Source organism: Triticum aestivum, chromosome 7B (genome assembly GCF_018294505.1).
Source record: "Triticum aestivum cultivar Chinese Spring chromosome 7B, IWGSC CS RefSeq v2.1, whole genome shotgun sequence".
Lineage (NCBI taxonomy): Eukaryota > Viridiplantae > Streptophyta > Magnoliopsida > Poales > Poaceae > Triticum > Triticum aestivum.
The window spans coordinates 90,883,534-90,901,720 of NC_057813.1; the positions used below are offsets into that span (position 1 = coordinate 90,883,534).

The 18,187-nt window shown below is 48.8% G+C and overlaps 2 protein-coding genes across 2 annotated transcripts; one reads left to right on the top strand and one right to left on the bottom strand.

Moving 5' to 3' along the window:
- Positions 1–1,934: 1,934 nt before the first annotated feature.
- On the bottom strand, positions 1,935–3,858 carry LOC123158959 (chaperonin-like RBCX protein 1, chloroplastic). The gene is made up of 6 exons (XM_044576773.1): positions 3,604–3,858; positions 3,163–3,257; positions 2,719–2,836; positions 2,401–2,417; positions 2,255–2,317; positions 1,935–2,160 (listed from the first exon to the last, which is right to left on the bottom strand). Exons 1-6 carry the CDS (start codon positions 3,824–3,826, stop codon positions 2,086–2,088), a joined length of 591 nt encoding a protein of 196 aa, XP_044432708.1. The 5' UTR covers positions 3,827–3,858; the 3' UTR covers positions 1,935–2,085.
- Positions 3,859–4,723: 865 nt separating this feature from the next.
- LOC123162016 (scarecrow-like protein 34) lies at positions 4,724–7,244 on the top strand. Its single transcript, XM_044579825.1, has one exon. It carries the CDS (start codon positions 4,810–4,812, stop codon positions 7,024–7,026), a length of 2,217 nt encoding a protein of 738 aa, XP_044435760.1. The 5' UTR covers positions 4,724–4,809; the 3' UTR covers positions 7,027–7,244.
- Positions 7,245–18,187: the final 10,943 nt, after the last annotated feature.

Below are 18,187 nucleotides of genomic sequence, written 5' to 3' on the forward strand. Positions count from 1 at the left end.
AAGTGGATATGTCTTCACACTTGATGGTGGTGTTGTTTCCTGGAAGTCTTGCAAGCAAACGATCTTAACGAGATCGACTATGGAAGCAGAACTCACAGCATTAGACGCATCATGCGTCGAAGCAGAATGGCTTCGAGAGCTTTTGATGGATTTGCCCGTGGTTGATAAAATAGTCCCGACTGTCCTTATGAACTGTGACAATCAAACAGTGATTGCCAAGGCTAAGAGTTCAAAGGACAACTTGAAATCCACAAAGCACATAAGAAGATTAAAATCTGTTAGAAAATCAAGAAACTCCGGAGTAATAGCGTTGGATTATATTCAGACGGCTAAGATCTGGCAGACCCTTTTACGAAAGGGCTATCACGGATTGTGATGCATCGAGGGAGATGGGTATGAGACCCATGTAAGTTGCCATGGGGGTAACCCAACCTATGTGATCGGAGATCCCGTGAATTCGGACCTGGGAAAACAATCCAGCGGCCAACTGAGGAGAGTATCCTTAATTAACCCACTCCGTTGGAGATGCAATAATACTCTCAGTTCTATAAGGCAGGCTGATTTTGTCTTAATGTGTTCCAAAGCTTACGTAAGCAAGATGCTAACCTACAGAGCATTCTTTGGAGGAACACACCTATGTGAGCCCGACTGCTGGTCACAGTCTATGAGATTGGGTGATCTCTAGGAAGCTCATGAGAAGGTACGGAGTATGACTGATAAGCTCCACCCATGGGGTTTAGCCTTCGGCAGTCACGTATCAGCTGACAATGGGCAAAAGTTCTACACGCCAAACTGACAATTCAAGGCATAGTCCATTGTTCAGTTGTGAAGAAGTCTAATCCCATTGCTCTAGGTGGAAGTTCAGCTTAACAGTCTCCACTGAAAATTCTGGTATATCAAACATTGTTTGGAACAGTTGACAAACTTATGTGCCTCGAGATCTGGTGGGGGATTGATGGATTATGGGTGGGCTTAGGCCCATATAAGACAATAATCCCTAGTTAATCTCTAAGGCCCATGCATGTGTACGGCAAGTGGTGGGAAGTGTGGGAAGTTTAGTACCATATTGCTACAGTAAAAAGAGTGAGACCTCTTTATAAGGGCTGCTCCACCACTTGCTATTGGGAGCTTGGGAATAGGAGTTGTACACGCGTGCTCCTCCTCCTCCGCCGCCGCCCGCCTCGCCTCGCCTCGTCACGACGCGCGCGCGCATGTCGCGGGTTGCGGGTATGAGCCAAGCCGAAGCTTATTTTTGCCGGTCAAGAATGGTTAATTGATCTCGTATTAATTAACGAGTCGTTTACGGAAGTGCCATTGTCCGAGAAGTTGGACCGTGGGCTGTTCGCGGACTCAGTCATGGGCCTGAGCCCAGGCCCATCTACTCGACGGCCTATATAAGAAGGTACTGGCCAGTGGAGTGAACCCTAACTTAGTTCACTCACTCCCTCTCATACAACCCTAGCTGTCATCTACTGTTCCTCTCACTGTGCTGCCTCCGGCAATCCCATCCTGATGACCGCGTGCACGTTTGGTCGGGAGAGCAGGTGCCTCCGGAACCCTGTCGTTCAAGATCCTGCCCGGGAGAACGGCAATAAGGTTTTTGGGGAGCGTCTCGACGCGACTGCTCCCGATCCGTCCTCGTCTTCGTTCGTCTCTGCTTCCACTACTTCCTTTACATCGACTCCATGGCTGACGACGAAGTTGCAAAGAAGAAGACCTTGGCTGATGCTGAGGCTGCGCCTACCGCCGCCGCGTTGGCCTGGCCAACCGGAGGGTATGACTCGTTCATCCCCTGTTTGCTTGTTCATGTGCTAGCCGTATATATGATGTTCATAGATCGTTCGGTTCTATGTACTGTACGTGCTCACATGGTTAGGTATCGGTATGAGATGCATACCGTATTTGCCATGTTTACTGTCTACTCGTGGATTAGATTAATCGAGAAAGTGCTAATATTTTTAACAAAATACACGTAGTTTGAACTGCACTTGGTAATAAAGAACATAACCAAATCATGTGCGTGTGCAGAGCTGTCGATCGATCGAGGCCTGCACGGCGGACGTGCCGAGGATACATGTGATATCTTCACTCGTCGTCTTCTATGTGGCTGGTCTCCAGGACATAATCCCTCATGAGCTTTATGTTGGCCTCATCAACCATCTGCCCAAGCACAATGGAAGGCAAGAAATAAACAACAATGAATGGTCTCTTTTTGATGGTGATAATAATACTTCGGGGGGTGGAAAAAACCAACCTTGAACGATAGCTTCTTCAGGTTGTCCCACTCGAAATCATTCTTCATATAAGCCGATCGAACCTGCGGTCGCAGATGCATGAGCAAACCCTGGGCCAGACCAAAGTTCAGAAGATTGCCATTTCTAAATTGTTCTAGGTGCTTACCTCCAAAATCCTCATAGCTGTTACCATGGTGAAACAAAGGCAGTGAGGTGTCAGTAAATTTGTCCAAGACTAATGTTCATCATGAGAAATGGTAAGCAGACAATCAAATGAAAACTAAAAGAGCACCAACACTTAACCACTGTAGTGCATGACAGTTAGTTCAGAACTGATACTTGTCTTAGATTAAGTTCTGATCAACAAAACAGGCATCATAAATCTGCTACCACACTCAATTCTTCAGCGATAAGCATGTACTCGGATAGGCAAAGGTTACCCCGTATATCATCCTAAATCTGGAAAAGGGGTAAGAAATGTTACCTAATGCCTTGTGTCTTGGCGACTCGCGGATCAGGTTTTTGCAGAAACTATCAGCGTCGTTCACGGAGTTGCGGGTGGTGAACTCCTTGAGCTCAACATAGGCTTCTCGGTTGTAACTCTGACGGAAAAATTGTTCACAGGAAGATAAAAAGGACAGCTATTAGATGGCACCAAAACGTCCCTCAAACATATAAAATAAATAAAGAATCAGGTACCCAACAGTATTATTAGGGTATGTTTATTTCTCTCAATGGGCTGCGAAAATCCTACTCTCAGTGGTGCAAGTAATAATTTGTGCATCGAGTATAACAAATACGGTAGTGTTGTCTCAGTCCAAATCAAGTTGCAAAGGAAAAAGTAGTACTACTACTGAAGTATTGTGTTGCTTTTACTAAATCTAAGACTCTCAAGGGAGATTATGAGAGGAATTAGAAGGTAGGTAACCTCAAGCTGTGCCAGCACAATCCTGACGGCCAGGTAATTGAAGAAGTTCAGCAGACTAATCGCCGCCTTTTTCTCTGGTGAGCCCTCTCCAAAGCCTGAAACATGTCACTGGCTCAGTCCACATCATTTGGCAAAAGCTATTTACAGTAGTATTGTTAGTGTTACAGTGAATGAATTAATTTGAGCATGCTTCGAACTCCTGACTGAGATTTGAAACCGATTTGCATATGTCGAACCATAAGATTTTCGTGGTTTTAGCACACGGAAGAACAGAAATTTGCTTGGTAATTGTCGAAATTTGGCTCTTTCACAACTACACTTGGCTACTCTGCTTTAGCTGCTACAGAAATATAATGGCCGAGCGGATCAATCTAATTGCTTTTCCCTCGGGGAACAGGGGGCTCGAGAATTGAAGATGAAGGCAAAGTAGTGCAGAATTACCGGGAACATACATCTTGTGGCACCGAGGCGGCGCCTCGAAGCTCACGAGCCGCCTCCGCCGCCTCCTCTCCGTCCCCCAGAACGCCTGTGCGGGTAGGTGTTGCCGGCGACGAGGGGCCACTCCGGCAGGGTGGGGCAGGACGGCGCAGCGAGAGGACACCATGGCGTCTGGAATGGTAACCAACGTGCGCCACGGCTTGCACCCAGCGGGAGATATTTGCATGCCAGGGTATTTTGGGTATTTGATGAGGAGAAGTCAAGCCTCTGCATTTCGGACTCAAGAATTTGTCTTAGTACTCCATCCGTCCAAAAAAGTTTATCATTCGAATAAAAATACTGAATACATCCATTTGAGAAATAAGACGGAAGTACCTGGCAAACTCTCTGTGGCCTACCATACCGGACCTTCTCCTCTGCCTCCTCCTCAGGTAAGAATAAGATGTCGTTTCGCAAAAAAAAAAAAAAAGAATAAGATGTCGTCGATTGATTTGCCTGGTGCTCGATGAAGTGCCACTGCAAGCGAAAGTAGCTCATCCGGGCTCAAATGATCCCTGTGTGAACAGTAAACTTACATTAGGAAATTTCTGTTGTGCATGCCAAGTTTTATCACGAAACCCATTGGTGGAAGTCTTGAAAAAAAAATCAGAGCTCCAAAATGTGTTTGGAAGTAAAATTTTCAGAGCATTGATTTTATTTTTTTACCATGCCTTCCACCAATGTGATTTCGTGATGAATTTTTGCATACACTCCAAACATTCCTTAAAATTTTCCATGCAAAAAATTCAGAATCTTTTGGATTTGTTTTCTATTTTTTCGAATTTACTATCCACCCAGGAGCATTTGAGCCCGGGTGTAGAAACTCCACATCCGCAGGCGAAAGTAACTTTGTTGATTTCTATACCGTGTTGTGGTGTTGCGACTTGTCACTTTGTGGGAGAGACGAGAGTGGTCTGGTATGTCGTCTCCTCCCTCGGTCGCCTCAGCCACGGTCGCGATCTAGTCTCCGTGCCGGGCCACACCCTTCCTTCCTCGAACCTTCGTACCGGTTGGACTTTCAAACCCTTAGCCGCCATTTTTATACCCCCACCCCGGCCCGTCCGTCCCCCAACCCCAGTAACTCCCCCATGTCAACTCCATCCCTGCAACTAGTCAATCCATAGCTCCACCTCGTCGCACTTCGCACGCTTCACCTCGAGGTTACCAGCCATGGACGCGACGCCGGAGGAGTTCGAGCCGCTCTCGCCGTCCCTCTTCCTCGACCTGCCGCCCACCCCGCCCCCCGCCGCGGACGTCGACCTCGACTTCATCTCGCGCATGCTCATGGAGGAGGACATTGACGACAAGTTCTTCTACCAGTACCCCGACCAGCCCGCCATCCTCGACGCCCAGCGCCCCTACGAGCAGATCATCTCCGACACCACCACCTCCTCCTCCGGCTCCCCCAACGGCACCACCTCCTCCGACGGCAACGCCATCAGCAGCAGCAACGCCGCAACGTCCTCCTCCGAGGAGACCAACAACTCCTCCTGGCCCTACGACCCGCTCGAGCTCTCCCAGCTCCTCCGCTCCCCGCCCTACCTCGACGACATGGTGTTCGGCGGCCTCGTCCCCGATTCCCCCGCCGACGAGGATGCCAGGAGCTCGTTCCTTGCTGACGCCCCGGCTGCGGGGTTCCAGCAGAGCCCGACGCAACTCATGGGCGCGGCCGACGGGGCCGGCGCGTTCTTCGGCCAGAACGGCGGCAGCCCGGGCACCCAGAGTTCGGCAGTCTTAAATGGCCCGGCGGAGGAGAAGGGGGCCGAGCGGAAGCCGGCGATGTTTTCCGCTGGCGACGGTGGCCAGGTCGGGCTGCTCTCGGCCTTCTTCAGCAACGGTGGCGACATGGACATGCTCAACTCGGCTTTCCTCAAGGGCATGGAGGAGGCCAACAAGTTCTTGCCGACCAACAACACCCTCCTCGAGGCCACCCCCGGCAAGGAGCGCGGCTCCACCGTCAAGAAGGAGGAGGCGGCGAATGGGACACCGCCGTCCGGCAATGGCCGGGGCCGCAGGTACAGGTACGACGAGGACGACCTGGAGGCGGAGACCACCAGGAGCAGCAAGCTGATGATGCCGGACATCGAGGAAACTGGCGCGCGCGAGATGTTCGACGAAATAATGCTGGAGGGGTACGAGACGTGCATGCAGGGGATAGAGGAGCTGCGCCTCGCCATGGACAATGAGGCCAAGAAGAAGAGCGGGAAGGCGGCGCGCGCGAAGAAGAGCGAGGCGGTCGACCTGCGCACCATGCTCGTCCACTGCGCGCAGGCCGTGGCCGCGGGCGACCGCCGGGGCGCGACGGAGCTGCTGAGGCAGATCAAGCAGCACTCCGGGCCGACGGGAGACGCCACGCAGAGGCTGGCGCACTGTTTCGCGGAGGGGCTGGAGGCGCGGCTGGCGGGCACGGGGAGCCAGGTCTACCAGTCGCTGGTGGCCAAGCGCACCTCGGTGGTGGAGTTCCTCAAGGCGTACAAGCTGTTCATGGCGGCCTGCTGCTTCAAGAAGGCCAACTTCGGGTTCGCCAACAAGACCATTCTGAACGCCGTGGCCGGGAAGCGCCGGCTGCACATCGTGGACTTCGGGGTGCAGTACGGGCTCCAGTGGCCGGGCCTGATGCGGTGGCTGGCGCAGAGGGACGGCGGGCCGCCGGAGGTGAGGATCACGGGCGTCGACCTCCCGCAGCCCGGGTTCCGCCCGGCGCGCCAGGTCGAGGAGACGGGCCGCCGGCTCAGCAGCTGCGCCCGCGAGCTGGGCGTGCCGTTCAAGTTCCACGGCGTGACGGCCAGGTGGGACACCGTGCGCGGCGAGGACCTGGGCATCGACCCGGACGAGGTGTTCGTGGTGCACTGCCAGTGCGGCCTCCGGAACCTGATGGACGACAGCGTCGCGGTGACCACGGGCGGCCCGAGCCCGAGGGACGTGGTGCTGCGGAACATCCGGGACATGAGGCCCGACGTGTTCGTGGAGTGCGTGGCGAACGGCGCGTACGGCGCGCCCTTCTTCGTGACGCGGTTCAGGGAGGCCATGTTCTTCTACTCGGCGCACTTCGACATGCTGGACGCGACCATCCCGCGGGACAACGACGTGCGGCTGCTGATCGAGCGGGACCTCATCGGGCCGGGCGCGCTGAACGTGATCGCCTGCGAGGGCGCGGACCGGGTGGAGCGCCCGGAGACGTACAGGCAGTGGCAGGTGCGGAACCGCCGGGCGGGGCTCCGGCAGCTGCCGCTGGACCCGGAGGTGGTCGGGATGGTGAGGGAGAAGGTGAGGGAGCACTACCACAAGGACTTCCTCATCGACGTGGATCACCAGTGGCTGCTGCAGGGGTGGAAAGGCAGAGTGCTCTACGCTCTCTCCACATGGGTCGCCGACCATGATAGCTAGCCTAGATGTCTTTCAGAAATCTATGGTTCAGTGGACCGCCGTCTCAGGATGGCTTGAACTGGTGGTGGCACCTGTATGGTAGAAATAAGTAGAGATGCAACAAGAGTACTACGTACTATGTAAATTAGATGCTGCTTAGAGATGCATATAATTTGTTTAGGCATATGTTTATGGACATTGCTCCAGAGCTGCGCTAATGTACTGCAAATGAAGAAGAACCCTGGTTTTGTTGTCCTTGTGTATGGCTCCGTGCTGGCCGGTGACTTGGTTGGGTCTTCAAGGCCGGCCACGGTTACCGGGTTGCGGGCGGCGCGGTGGCAGCTGGGCGGATCTTATCTTGGTCTTCCGGCCACACTGGGATACGTCTTTACGGCGTGGCTCCACACGGATTCAGCTAGTTGCGGGATCGGAGTGGCGAGACTGCCGGTGAAAATCACGTCGACTTTGGTCATGGCGGACGATGGCGGCGTCTTTGGCATCGTTGTTCTAGTCTGCCTCACCTCGCTCGGGCTGTTCTGGGGAAACCTTAGGTTTGGGTCTCCCGGATCGGACGATGACGACGCATTTAGTGTCGTTCTCCCTTCCCGAGGCATCGGTTTTAAGCAGGTGCTAGCTGGAGGGGCCAAGAAATGGAGTGGTGTTATATCTACCGCATCGACGGCGTGGCACAAAGAGATCTCGGCGATGGACGCGCGCATGATGGTTGTAATGTCTCGCGGCGTGGCACAACAAGATCTTTCTGAAGGATGGCATGTCATCTTGGATAGATAATGCACGAATGATCATTGAAATGTACACATTTTTACCTAGTGACTTCTAACATCAGCTTGATGTAAACCCCCATTTTGTACATTATCACTACTAATTTTTTCTCGAATACGCACGAGTGTGCGTATCATATATTAATAGAAGAAAGGGGGAAAGAAGCCCCGTCCACAGTAATTACATTGCGTTTATACAACACGGTCCACCTTGCTAGCTAGAGCGGATTACTCACTGTATGCCCACCCCTCTACCTCTACGTCTACTGGTAGAATGTTAAGATCCGCATGCAGGATTCCTGCTTGCTTCCATGCAACTCCCTCTGCCTGAATTCTACGCAGCACATGTCGCACATCCGAGGACTTACCATCAAACACGATCGAGTTACGATGCTTTCACAGCTCCCATAGGACCAGAGTCTGAATGGCGCGCGCCGTCTTTGTGTACTTACCAAACCTTGTCACCCGAGTGCTCCACACACGTAGACCTTCGCTTTGGGCAGGCGCCAAACCAATCATGCCCATAATGAGGCCTACCTTTGCCCATACTTCACGCGCGAAGACACATCCGACCAAAACATGGTTAGCGGTTTCCTCCTCCTGATCACATAGCGGGCAAGCGTCTTGGTGCGGGAGGCCACGCCGTGCCAGCCTGTCCGCGGTCCACACTCTGCCCATAATCGCAAGCCACACGAAGAAACGACACCGCAGAGGAGCCCTTGATGCCCAGGTGAAGGATGCAGTGGGCGAGACAATCTGCGTGGAAAACCTAGCCGCGTACGCAGATCGGACCGAGAACTGACCGTCCTTCTCCCATGACCACAAAAGCTGATCTGGCCGCTATCCCTCCAAAGTTACTCCGTCCACCTGCACCCATAGCTGCAAGAACTGGCCAAGCTCATGCACATTCAAGTTCGGCCCAAAATCTCTAGTCTATGAGGCGTGTAGCATTGCCTCCTCCACTGTCCTTGTGCGCCTCACCCTCCTTGCCACTTTGTCATATATCAACGGGGCCAGCTCCTGAAGCCAAAAGCCGTGGCACCACTGTCCTCCCAGAAAAGGGCTGTCTTGCCATCTCCAAGCTCCACTCTTGCCGCTACCTGGAACAGGGCTCTGGCTTCCTCAGGGATGCTGAACTTGAATTCCGCCCATGGTCTGGTAGCATATGCACGCTGCAGCCACGCCCACTTCGCTTGAAGCGCAATATTCATCCACTTGAGGTTGATCACTCCCAAACCTCCTGCCCATCTAGGTCGGCATACTGTGTCCCAAGCTACTGCACACTTGCCTCCACCTGCATCTTCTGTCCCACACCATAGGAAGCTTCTGCATGTTTTCACAAGCGCCTTGGTCGTCTTTGCCGGCAGACCCATCGCAAGCATGGAATGCACCGGAATGGCAGACAGAACCGACTGAACTAAGAGCATCCTGCTACTCTTGGGTAGAGAGGCCGCCTTCCAAAACGGCTGCGACGCAACCTGCTCAACCAGATCCTGGAATTACGCACCACCTTGCCGACGAAGAGATAGAGGCAGACCCAGGTACCGGCAGGGGAAATTGGCGATCGCGCAGCCCAACACATCCGACAACAGCTGCAAATCCTCCTGGGTGCATCTGATCGGCAGCGGAGAGCTTTTCTGCCTGTTGACCCTGAGGCCTGATGCATGGCCGAACAGGTCCAGGATCGCCGATCAGGCCCGCATGCCACTTTCCTTGGGCTTCAGAAAAACCATCACATAATCCGCATACATTGAGATCCGATGTTTCAACCCAGTCCGAGCCAGTGGAGCCAACAAGTCCCTCGCCGTTGCTTGTGCAAACAGCCTCTGAAGTGGTTCCATGCACAGTATAAACAGCATCGGCGAAAGTGGGCTACCTTGTCTTAGCCCCTGACAGTTGAAGATTGTTTCGCCGGGCGTACCATTGACCGAAATTCTCGTGGACGAGGTCGCAAGCAAACCGCATATCCAAGATATCCACTTCATGCCGAAACCCATGTGCGTCAGGACCTCGAGCAAGAACGGCCACTGAACGAAGTCGAACGCTTTGGAGATGTCCAGTTTGACAAGCACCGTAGGATCCTTCAGGGCGTGTAATCTGCACGCCATCGCCTGCACCAACATGAAATTATCTTGCAGGGATCGGCCGCGCACGAATGCACTCTGATGATTGCCCACCAGCAGCGGTAGGTCGTCAGCTAGTCGGGAGGCGAGTATCTTGTCGAAAATCTTCACAGCCCCGTGTTTAGGCTGACGGGCCTGTAATCTTTGATGTCCACCGCTCCCGCTTTCTTTGGCAGTAAGGAGACTATAGCTTTGTTGATAGCCTGCATACCCGACACGTTGCCCTCGTAAAATTTCCAATGGCTCTCATGAAATCGTCCTTGATGATCGTCCAACAGGTTGCATAAAATTGGCCTGTGAACCCGTCTGGCCCTGGAGCCTTGTCCAAGGGCATTGCCTTGATGACCCGTTCCACCTCCTGCTCGCAAAAAGGCGCGTCCAAATGTGCCAAGTCTCTGGATGGCAACTCCAACACCTCCAAATTGATGGTGCTGGTCCTGTCCACAACAGATCCTAAAAGCTTCCCATAGTATTCATCCACTGCAGCCGCGATGCTGTCCTGCCCTGTGTAGACATGCCCCTCGGAGGTAAGAGACAAGATGATATTTTTCCGTTGGCGATGCCTGGCATGCCGTTGGAAGTAAGCCGTGTTGGCCTCCCCATCTTTCAAATGCAGGATTATCGATCTCTGACGAGCTATCGATCTTTGCAATGAGCACAGTGTTGGGGAACGTAGTAATTTCAAAAATTTCCTACGCACACGCAAGATCAGCACGACGGCGTGGTGACGATCTTGATGTTCTACCGACGCAGGGCTTCGCCTAAGCACCGCTACGATATGACCGAGGTGGAATATGGTGGAGGGGGGCACCGCATACGGCTAAGGAACGATCTCAATGATCAACTTGTGTGTCTATGGGGTGCCCCTACCCCCGTATATAAAGGAGTGGAGGAGGGGGAGGGCCGGCCCTCTCTATGGCGCGCCCTAGGGGAGTCCTACTCCCACCGGGAGTAGGATTCCCCCTTTCCTAGTTCAACTAGGAACCCTTCCATGTAGTAGGAGTAGGAGAGAAGGAAAGGGAAGAAAGAAGGAGAAAGAAGGAAGGGGGTGCCCCCCCTCCCTAGTCCAATTCGGACTAGCCAAAGGGGAGGGGTGCGGCCACCCTTTAGGCCCTCTCTCTCTTTTCCCGTATGGCCCAATGAGGCCCAATATGAATTCCCGTAACTCTCCGGTACTCCGAAAAATACCCGAATCACTCGGAACCTTTCCGAAGTTCGAATATAGTCGTCCAATATATCGATCTTTACGTCTCGACCATTTCGAGACTCCTCGTCATGTCCCCGATCTCATCCGGGACTCCGAACTCCTTCGGTACATCAAAACTCATAAACTCATAATATAATTGTCATCGAAACCTTAAGCGTGCGGACCCTACGGTTCGAGAATAATGTAGACATGACCGAGACACGTCTCCGGTCAATAACCAATAGCGGGACCTGGATGCCCATATTGGTTCCTACATATTCTACGAAGATCTTTATCGGTCAGACCGCATAACAACATACGTTGTTCCCTTTGTCATCGGTATGTTACTTGCCCGAGATTCGATCGTCGGTATCCAATACCTAGTTCAATCTCGTTACCGGCAAGTCTCTTTACTCGTTCCGTAATACATCATCTCGCAACTAACTCATTAGTTACAATGCTTGCAAGGCTGAAGTGATGTGCATTACCGAGAGGGCCCAGAGATACCTCTTCGACATTTGGAGTGACAAATCCTAATCTCGAAATACGCCAACCCAACAAGTACCTTAGGAGACACCTGTAGAGCACCTTTATAATCACCCAGTTATGTTGTGACGTTTGGTAGCACACAAAGTGTTCCTCCGGTAAACGGGAGTTGCATAATCTCATAGTCATAGGAACATGTATAAGTCATGAAGGAAGCAGTAGCAACATACTAAACGATCGAGTGCTAAGCTAACGGAATGGGTCATGTCAATCAGATCATTCAACTAATGATATGACCTTGTTAATCAAATAACAACTCCTTGTTCATGGTTAGGAAACATAACCATCTTTGATTAACAAGCTAGTCAAGTAGAGGCATACTAGTGACACTCTGTTTGTCTATATATTCACACATGTATTATGTTTCCGGTTAATACAATTCTAGCATGAATAATAAACATTTATCATGATATAAGGAAATAAATAATAACTTTATTATTGCCTCTAGGGCATATTTCCTTCAGTCTCCCACTTGCACTAGAGTCAATAATCTAGATCACATCACCATGTGATTAACATCGATAGTTCACATCATCATGTGATTAACACCCATAGTTCACATCGCCATGTGACCAACACCCAAAGAGTTTCCTAGATTCAGTAATCTAGTTCACATCGCTATGTGATTAACACCCAAAGAGTACTAAGGTGTGATCATGTTTTGCTTGTGAGAGTATCTTAGTCAACGGGTCTTTCACATTCAGATCCGTTATGTATTTTGCAATTTTCTATGTCTACAATGCTCTGCACGGAGCTACTCTAGCTAATTGCTCCCACTTTCAATATGTATCTAGATCGAGACTTAGAGTCATCCAGATCGGTGTCAAAACTTGCATCGACGTAACCCTTTACGACGAACCTTTTTTCACTTCCATAATCGAGAAACATATCCTTATTCCACTAAGGATAATTTTGACCGTTGTCTAGTGATCTACTCCTAGATCACTATTGTACTCCCTTGCCTAACTCAGTGTAGGGTATACAACAGATCTGGTACACAGCATGGCATACTTTACAGAACCTATGGCCAAGGCATAGGGAATGACTTTCATTCGCTTTCTATCTTCTGCCGTGGTCGGGTTTTGAGTCTTACTCAATTTCACACCTTGTAACACAGGCAAGAACTCTTTCTTTGACTGTTCCATTTTGAACTACTTCAAAATCTTGTCAAGGTATGTACTTATTGAAAAAAAACTTATCAAGCGTTTTGATCTATCTCTATAGATCTTGATGCTCAATATGTAAGCAGCTTCACCGAGGTCTTTCTTTGAAAAACTCCTTTCAAACACTCATTTATGCTTTGCAGAATAATTCTACATTATTTCCGATCTACAATATGTCATTCACATATACTTATCAGAAATGTTGTAGTGCTCCCACTCACTTTCTAGCAAATACAGGCTTCACTGCAAGTCTGTATAAACTATATGCATTGATCAACTTATCAAAGCGTATATTCCAACTCCGAGATGCTTGCACCAGTCCATAGATGGATCGCTGGAGCTTGCACACTTTGTTAGCTCCCTTTGGATCGATAAAACCTTCTGGTTGCATCATATACAAATCTTCCTCTAGAAACCCATTCAGGAATGCAGTTTTTACATCCATTTGCCAAATTTCATAAATTGTGGCAATTGCTAACATGATTCAGACAGACTTAAGCATCACTACAGTTGAGAAAATCTCATTGTAGTCAACACCTTGAACTTGTCAAAACCTTTTTGCGACAAGTCGAGCTTTGTAGATAGTAACACTACTATCAACATCCGTCTTCCTCTTGAAGATCCATTTATACAATATGGCTTGCCGATCATCGGGCAACTCCACCAAAGTCCACACTTTGTTCTCATACATGGATCTCATCTCAGATTTCATGGCCTCAAGCCATTTCGCGGAATCTGGGCTCATCATCGCTTCCTCATAGTTCGTAGGTTCATCATGGTCTAGTAACATGACTTTCAGAACAGGATTACCGTACCACTCTGGTGCGGATCTCACTCTGTTTTACCTACGAGGTTCGGTAGTAACTTGATCTGAAGTTACATGATCATCATCATTAGCTTCCTCACTAATTGGTATAGTAGTCACAAGAACAGATTTCTGTGATAAACTACTTTCCAATAAGGGAACAGGTACAGTTACCTCATCAAGTTCTACTTTCCTCCTACTCACTTCTTTCGAGAGAAACTCCTTCTCTAGAAAGGATCCATCTTAAGCAATGAATATCTTGCCTTCGGATCTGTGATAGAAGGTGTACCCAACAATTTCCTTTGGGTATTCTATGAAGACGCACTTTTCCGATTTGGGTTCGAGCTTATCAGGATGAAACTTTTTCACAGAAGCATCGCAACTCCAAACTTTAAGAAACGACAACTTGGGTTTCTTGCTAAACCACAGTTCATATAGTGTCGTCTCAACGGATTTAGATGGTGCCCAATTTAACGTGAATGCAGCTGTCTCTAATGCATGATCCCAAAACGATATTGGTAAATTAGTAAGAAACATCATAGATTGCACTATATCCAATAAAGTGCGGTTGCGATGTTTGGACACACCATAACATTATGGTGTTCCAGGTGGCGTGAGCTGTGAAACTATTCCACATTGTTTTAATTGAAGACCAAACTCGTAACTCAAATATTCGTCTCCGCGATCAGATCGCAGAAACTTTATTTTCTTGTTACGATGATTTTTCCACTTCACTCTGATATTCTTTGAACCTTTCAACTATTTCAGACTTATGTGTCATCAAGTAGATATACCCATATCTGCTCAAATCATCTTGTGAAGGTCAGAAAATAACGATACTTGCCACAAGCATCAACACTCATAGGATCGCATACATCGGTATGTATTATTTCCAATAAGTCAGTAGCTTGTTCCATTGTTCCGGAGAACGGAGTTTTAGTCATCTTGCCCAAAAGGCACGGTTCGCAAGCATCAAGTGATTCATAATCAAGTGATTCCAAAATCCCATCAGCATGGAGTTTCTTCACGCGCTTTACACCAATATGACCTAAACGGCAGTGCCACAAATAAGTTGCACTATCATTATTAACTTTGCATCTTTTGGTTTCAATATTATGAATATGTGTATCACTACGATCGAGATCCAATGAACCATTTTCATTGGATGTGTAACCATATAAGGTTTTATTCATGTAAACAGAACAACAGTTTATTCTCTTACTTAAATGAATAACCGTATTGCAATAAACACGATCAAATCATATTCATGCTCAACGCAAACACCAAATAACATTTATTTAGGTTCAACACTAATCCCGAAAGTATAGGGAGTGTGCGATGATGATCATATCAATCTTGAAACTACTTTCAACACACATCGTCACTTCACCCTTAACTAGTTTCTGTTTATTCTGCAACTCCTGTTTCGAGTTACTACTCTTAACAACTGAACCAGTACCAAATACCGAGGGGTTGCTATAAACACTAGTAAAGTACACATCAATAACATGTACATCAAATATACCTTTGTTCATTTTGCCATCCTTCTTACCCACCAAATATTCAGGGCATTTCCGTTTCCAGTGACCATTCCCTTTGCAGTGTAAGCACTCAGTTTCAGGCTTTGGTTCAGCTTTGGGCTTCTTCATGGGAGTGACAACTTGCTTGTCTTTCCACTTGAAGTTCCCTTTTCTTTCCCTTTGCCCTTTTCTTGAAACTAGTGATCTTGTCAACCATCAACACTTGATGCTCTTTCTTGATTTCTACCTTCGTTGATTTCAACATCACGAAGAGCTCGGGAATCATTTTCATCATCCCTTGCATACTATAGTTCATCACGAAGTTCTACTAACTTGGTGATGGTGACTAGAGAATTCTGTCAATCACTATCTTATCTGGAAGATTAACTCCCACTTGATTCAAGCGATTGTAGTACCCAGACAATCTGAGCACATGCTCACTAGTTGAGCGATTCTCCTCCATCTTTTAGCTATAGAACTTGTTGGAGACTTCATATCTCTCAACTCGGGCATTTGCTTGAAATATCAACTTCAATTCCTGGAACATCTCATATGGTCCATGATGTTCGAAACATCTTTGAAGTCCCGATTCTAAGCCATAAAGCATGGTGCACAAAACTATCAAGTAGTCATCATATTGAGCTAGCCAAACGTTCATAACGTCTGCATCTGCTCCTGCAATAGGTCTGTCACCTAGCGGTGCATTAAGGACATAATTCTTCTGTGCAGCAATGAGGATAAACCTCAGATCACGGATCCAATCCTCATCATTGCTACTAACATTTTTCAACACAATTTTCTCTAGGAACATATCAAAATAAACATATGAAAGCAACAATGCAAGCTATTGATCTTACAACATAATTTGCAAAATACTACCAGGACTAAGTTCATGATAAATTTAAGTTCAATTAATCATATTACTTAAGAACTCCCACTTAGACAGACATCTCTCTAGTCATCTAAGTGATCACGTGATCCAAATCAACTAAACCATAACCGATCATCACGTGAGATGGAGTAGTTTTCAATGGTGAACATCTCATGTTGATCATATCTACTATATGATTCACGCTCGACCTTTCGGTCTCCGTGCTCCGAGGCCATATCTGCATATGCTAGGCTCGTCAAGTTTAACCTAAGTATTCCGCGTGTGCAAAACTGGCTTGCACCCGTTGTAGATGGACGTAGAGCTTATCACACCCGATCATCATGTGGTGTCTGGGCACGACGAACTTTGGCAACGGTGCATACTCAGGGAGAACACTTCTTGATAATTTAGTGAGAGATCATCTTAAAATGCTACCGTCAATCAAAGCAAGAATAAGATGTATAACAGATAAACATCATATGCAATCAAAATATGTGACATGATATGGCCATGATCATCTTGCGCCTTTGATCTCCATCTCCAAAGTACTGTCATGATCTCTATTGTCACCGGCACTACACCATGATCTTCATCATCTTGATCTACATCAATGTGTCATCACATGGTTGTCTCACCAACTATTACTCTTACAACTATTGCTATCGTATAGCGATAAAGTAAAGCAATTATTTGGCACTTGCATCTTATGCAACAAAGAGACATCCATTGGGCTTCTGCCAGTTGCCGATAACTTCAACAAAACATGATCATCTCATACAACAACTTATATCTTATCACGTCTTGACCATATCACATAACAACATGCCCTGCAAAAACAAGTTAGACGTCCTCTACTTTGTTGTTGCAAGTTTTACGTGGCTGCTATGGGCTTAAGCAAGAACCAATCTCACCTACGCATCAAAACCACAACGATAGTTTGTCAAGTTGGTGCTGTTTTAACCTTCACAAGGACCGGGCGTAGCCACACTCGGTTCAACTAAAGTTGGAGAAACTGACACCCGCTAGTCACCTGTGTGCAAAGCACGGCGGTAAAACCAGTCTCGCGTAAGCGTACGCGTAATGTCGGTCCGGGCCGCTTCATCCAACAATACCGCCGAACCAAGGTATGACATGCTGGTAAGCAGTATGACTTATATCGCCCACAACTCACTTGTGTTCTACTCGTGCATATAACATCAAACCATAAAAACCTAGGCTCGGATGCCACTGTTGGGGAACGTAGTAATTTCAAAAATTTCCTACGCACACGCAAGATCATGGTGATGCATAGCAACGAGAGGGGAGAGTGTTGTCTACGTACCCTCGTAGACCGAAGCGGAAGCGTTGACGCAACATAGAGGAAGTAGTCGTACGTCCTCCCGGTCCAACCGATCCAAGCACCGTTACTCCGGCACCTCCGAGTTCTTGACACACGTACAGCTCAATGACGCTCCTCGGGCTCCGATCCAGCAAAGCTTCGGGCAGGGAGAGTTCCGTCAGCACGACGGCGTGGTGACGATCTTGATGTTCTACCGACGCAGGGCTTCGCCTAAGCACCGCTACGATATGACCGAGGTGGAATATGGTGGAGGGGGGCACCGCACACGGCTAAGGAACGATCTCAATGATCAACTTGTGTGTCTATGGGGTGCCCCTACCCCCGTATATAAAGGAGTGGAGGAGGGGGAGGGCCGGCCCTCTCTATGGCGCGCCCTAGGGGAGTCCTACTCCCACCGGGAGTAGGATTCCCCCTTTCCTAGTTCAACTAGGAACCCTTCCATGTAGTAGGAGTAGGAGAGAAGGAAAGGGAAGAGAGAAGGAGAAAGAAGGAAGGGGGCGCCCCCCCTCCCTAGTCCAATTCGGACTAGCCAAAGGGGAGGGGTGCGGCCACCCTTTAGGCCCTCTCTCTCTTTTCCCGTATGGCCCAATGAGGCCCAATACGAATTCCCGTAACTCTCCGGTACTCCGAAAAATACCCGAATCACTCGGAACCTTTCCGAAGTCCGAATATAGTCGTCCAATATATCGATCTTTACGTCTCGACCATTTCGAGACTCCTCGTCATGTCCCCGATCTCATCCGGGACTCCGAACTCCTTCGGTACATCAAAACTCATAAACTCATAATATAACTGTCATCGAAACCTTAAGCGTGCGGACCCTACGGTTCGAGAACAATGTAGACAT

Excerpts from the sequence above, each read along its gene's own strand:
- LOC123158959 (XM_044576773.1), bottom strand. The coding sequence starts at position 3,826 with ATGCAAATATCTCCCGCTGGGTGCAAGCCGTGGCGCACGTTGGTTACC. Across the intron at positions 2,837-3,162 it reads TTGTGCTGGCACAGCTTGAG|AGTTACAACCGAGAAGCCTA; the intron begins GTTACCTACCTT and ends TTTTTCCGTCAG. Across the intron at positions 2,161-2,254 it reads TGAAGAAGCTATCGTTCAAG|ATGGTTGATGAGGCCAACAT; the intron begins GTTGGTTTTTTC and ends GTGCTTGGGCAG.
- LOC123162016 (XM_044579825.1), top strand. The coding sequence starts at position 4,810 with ATGGACGCGACGCCGGAGGAGTTCGAGCCGCTCTCGCCGTCCCTCTTC.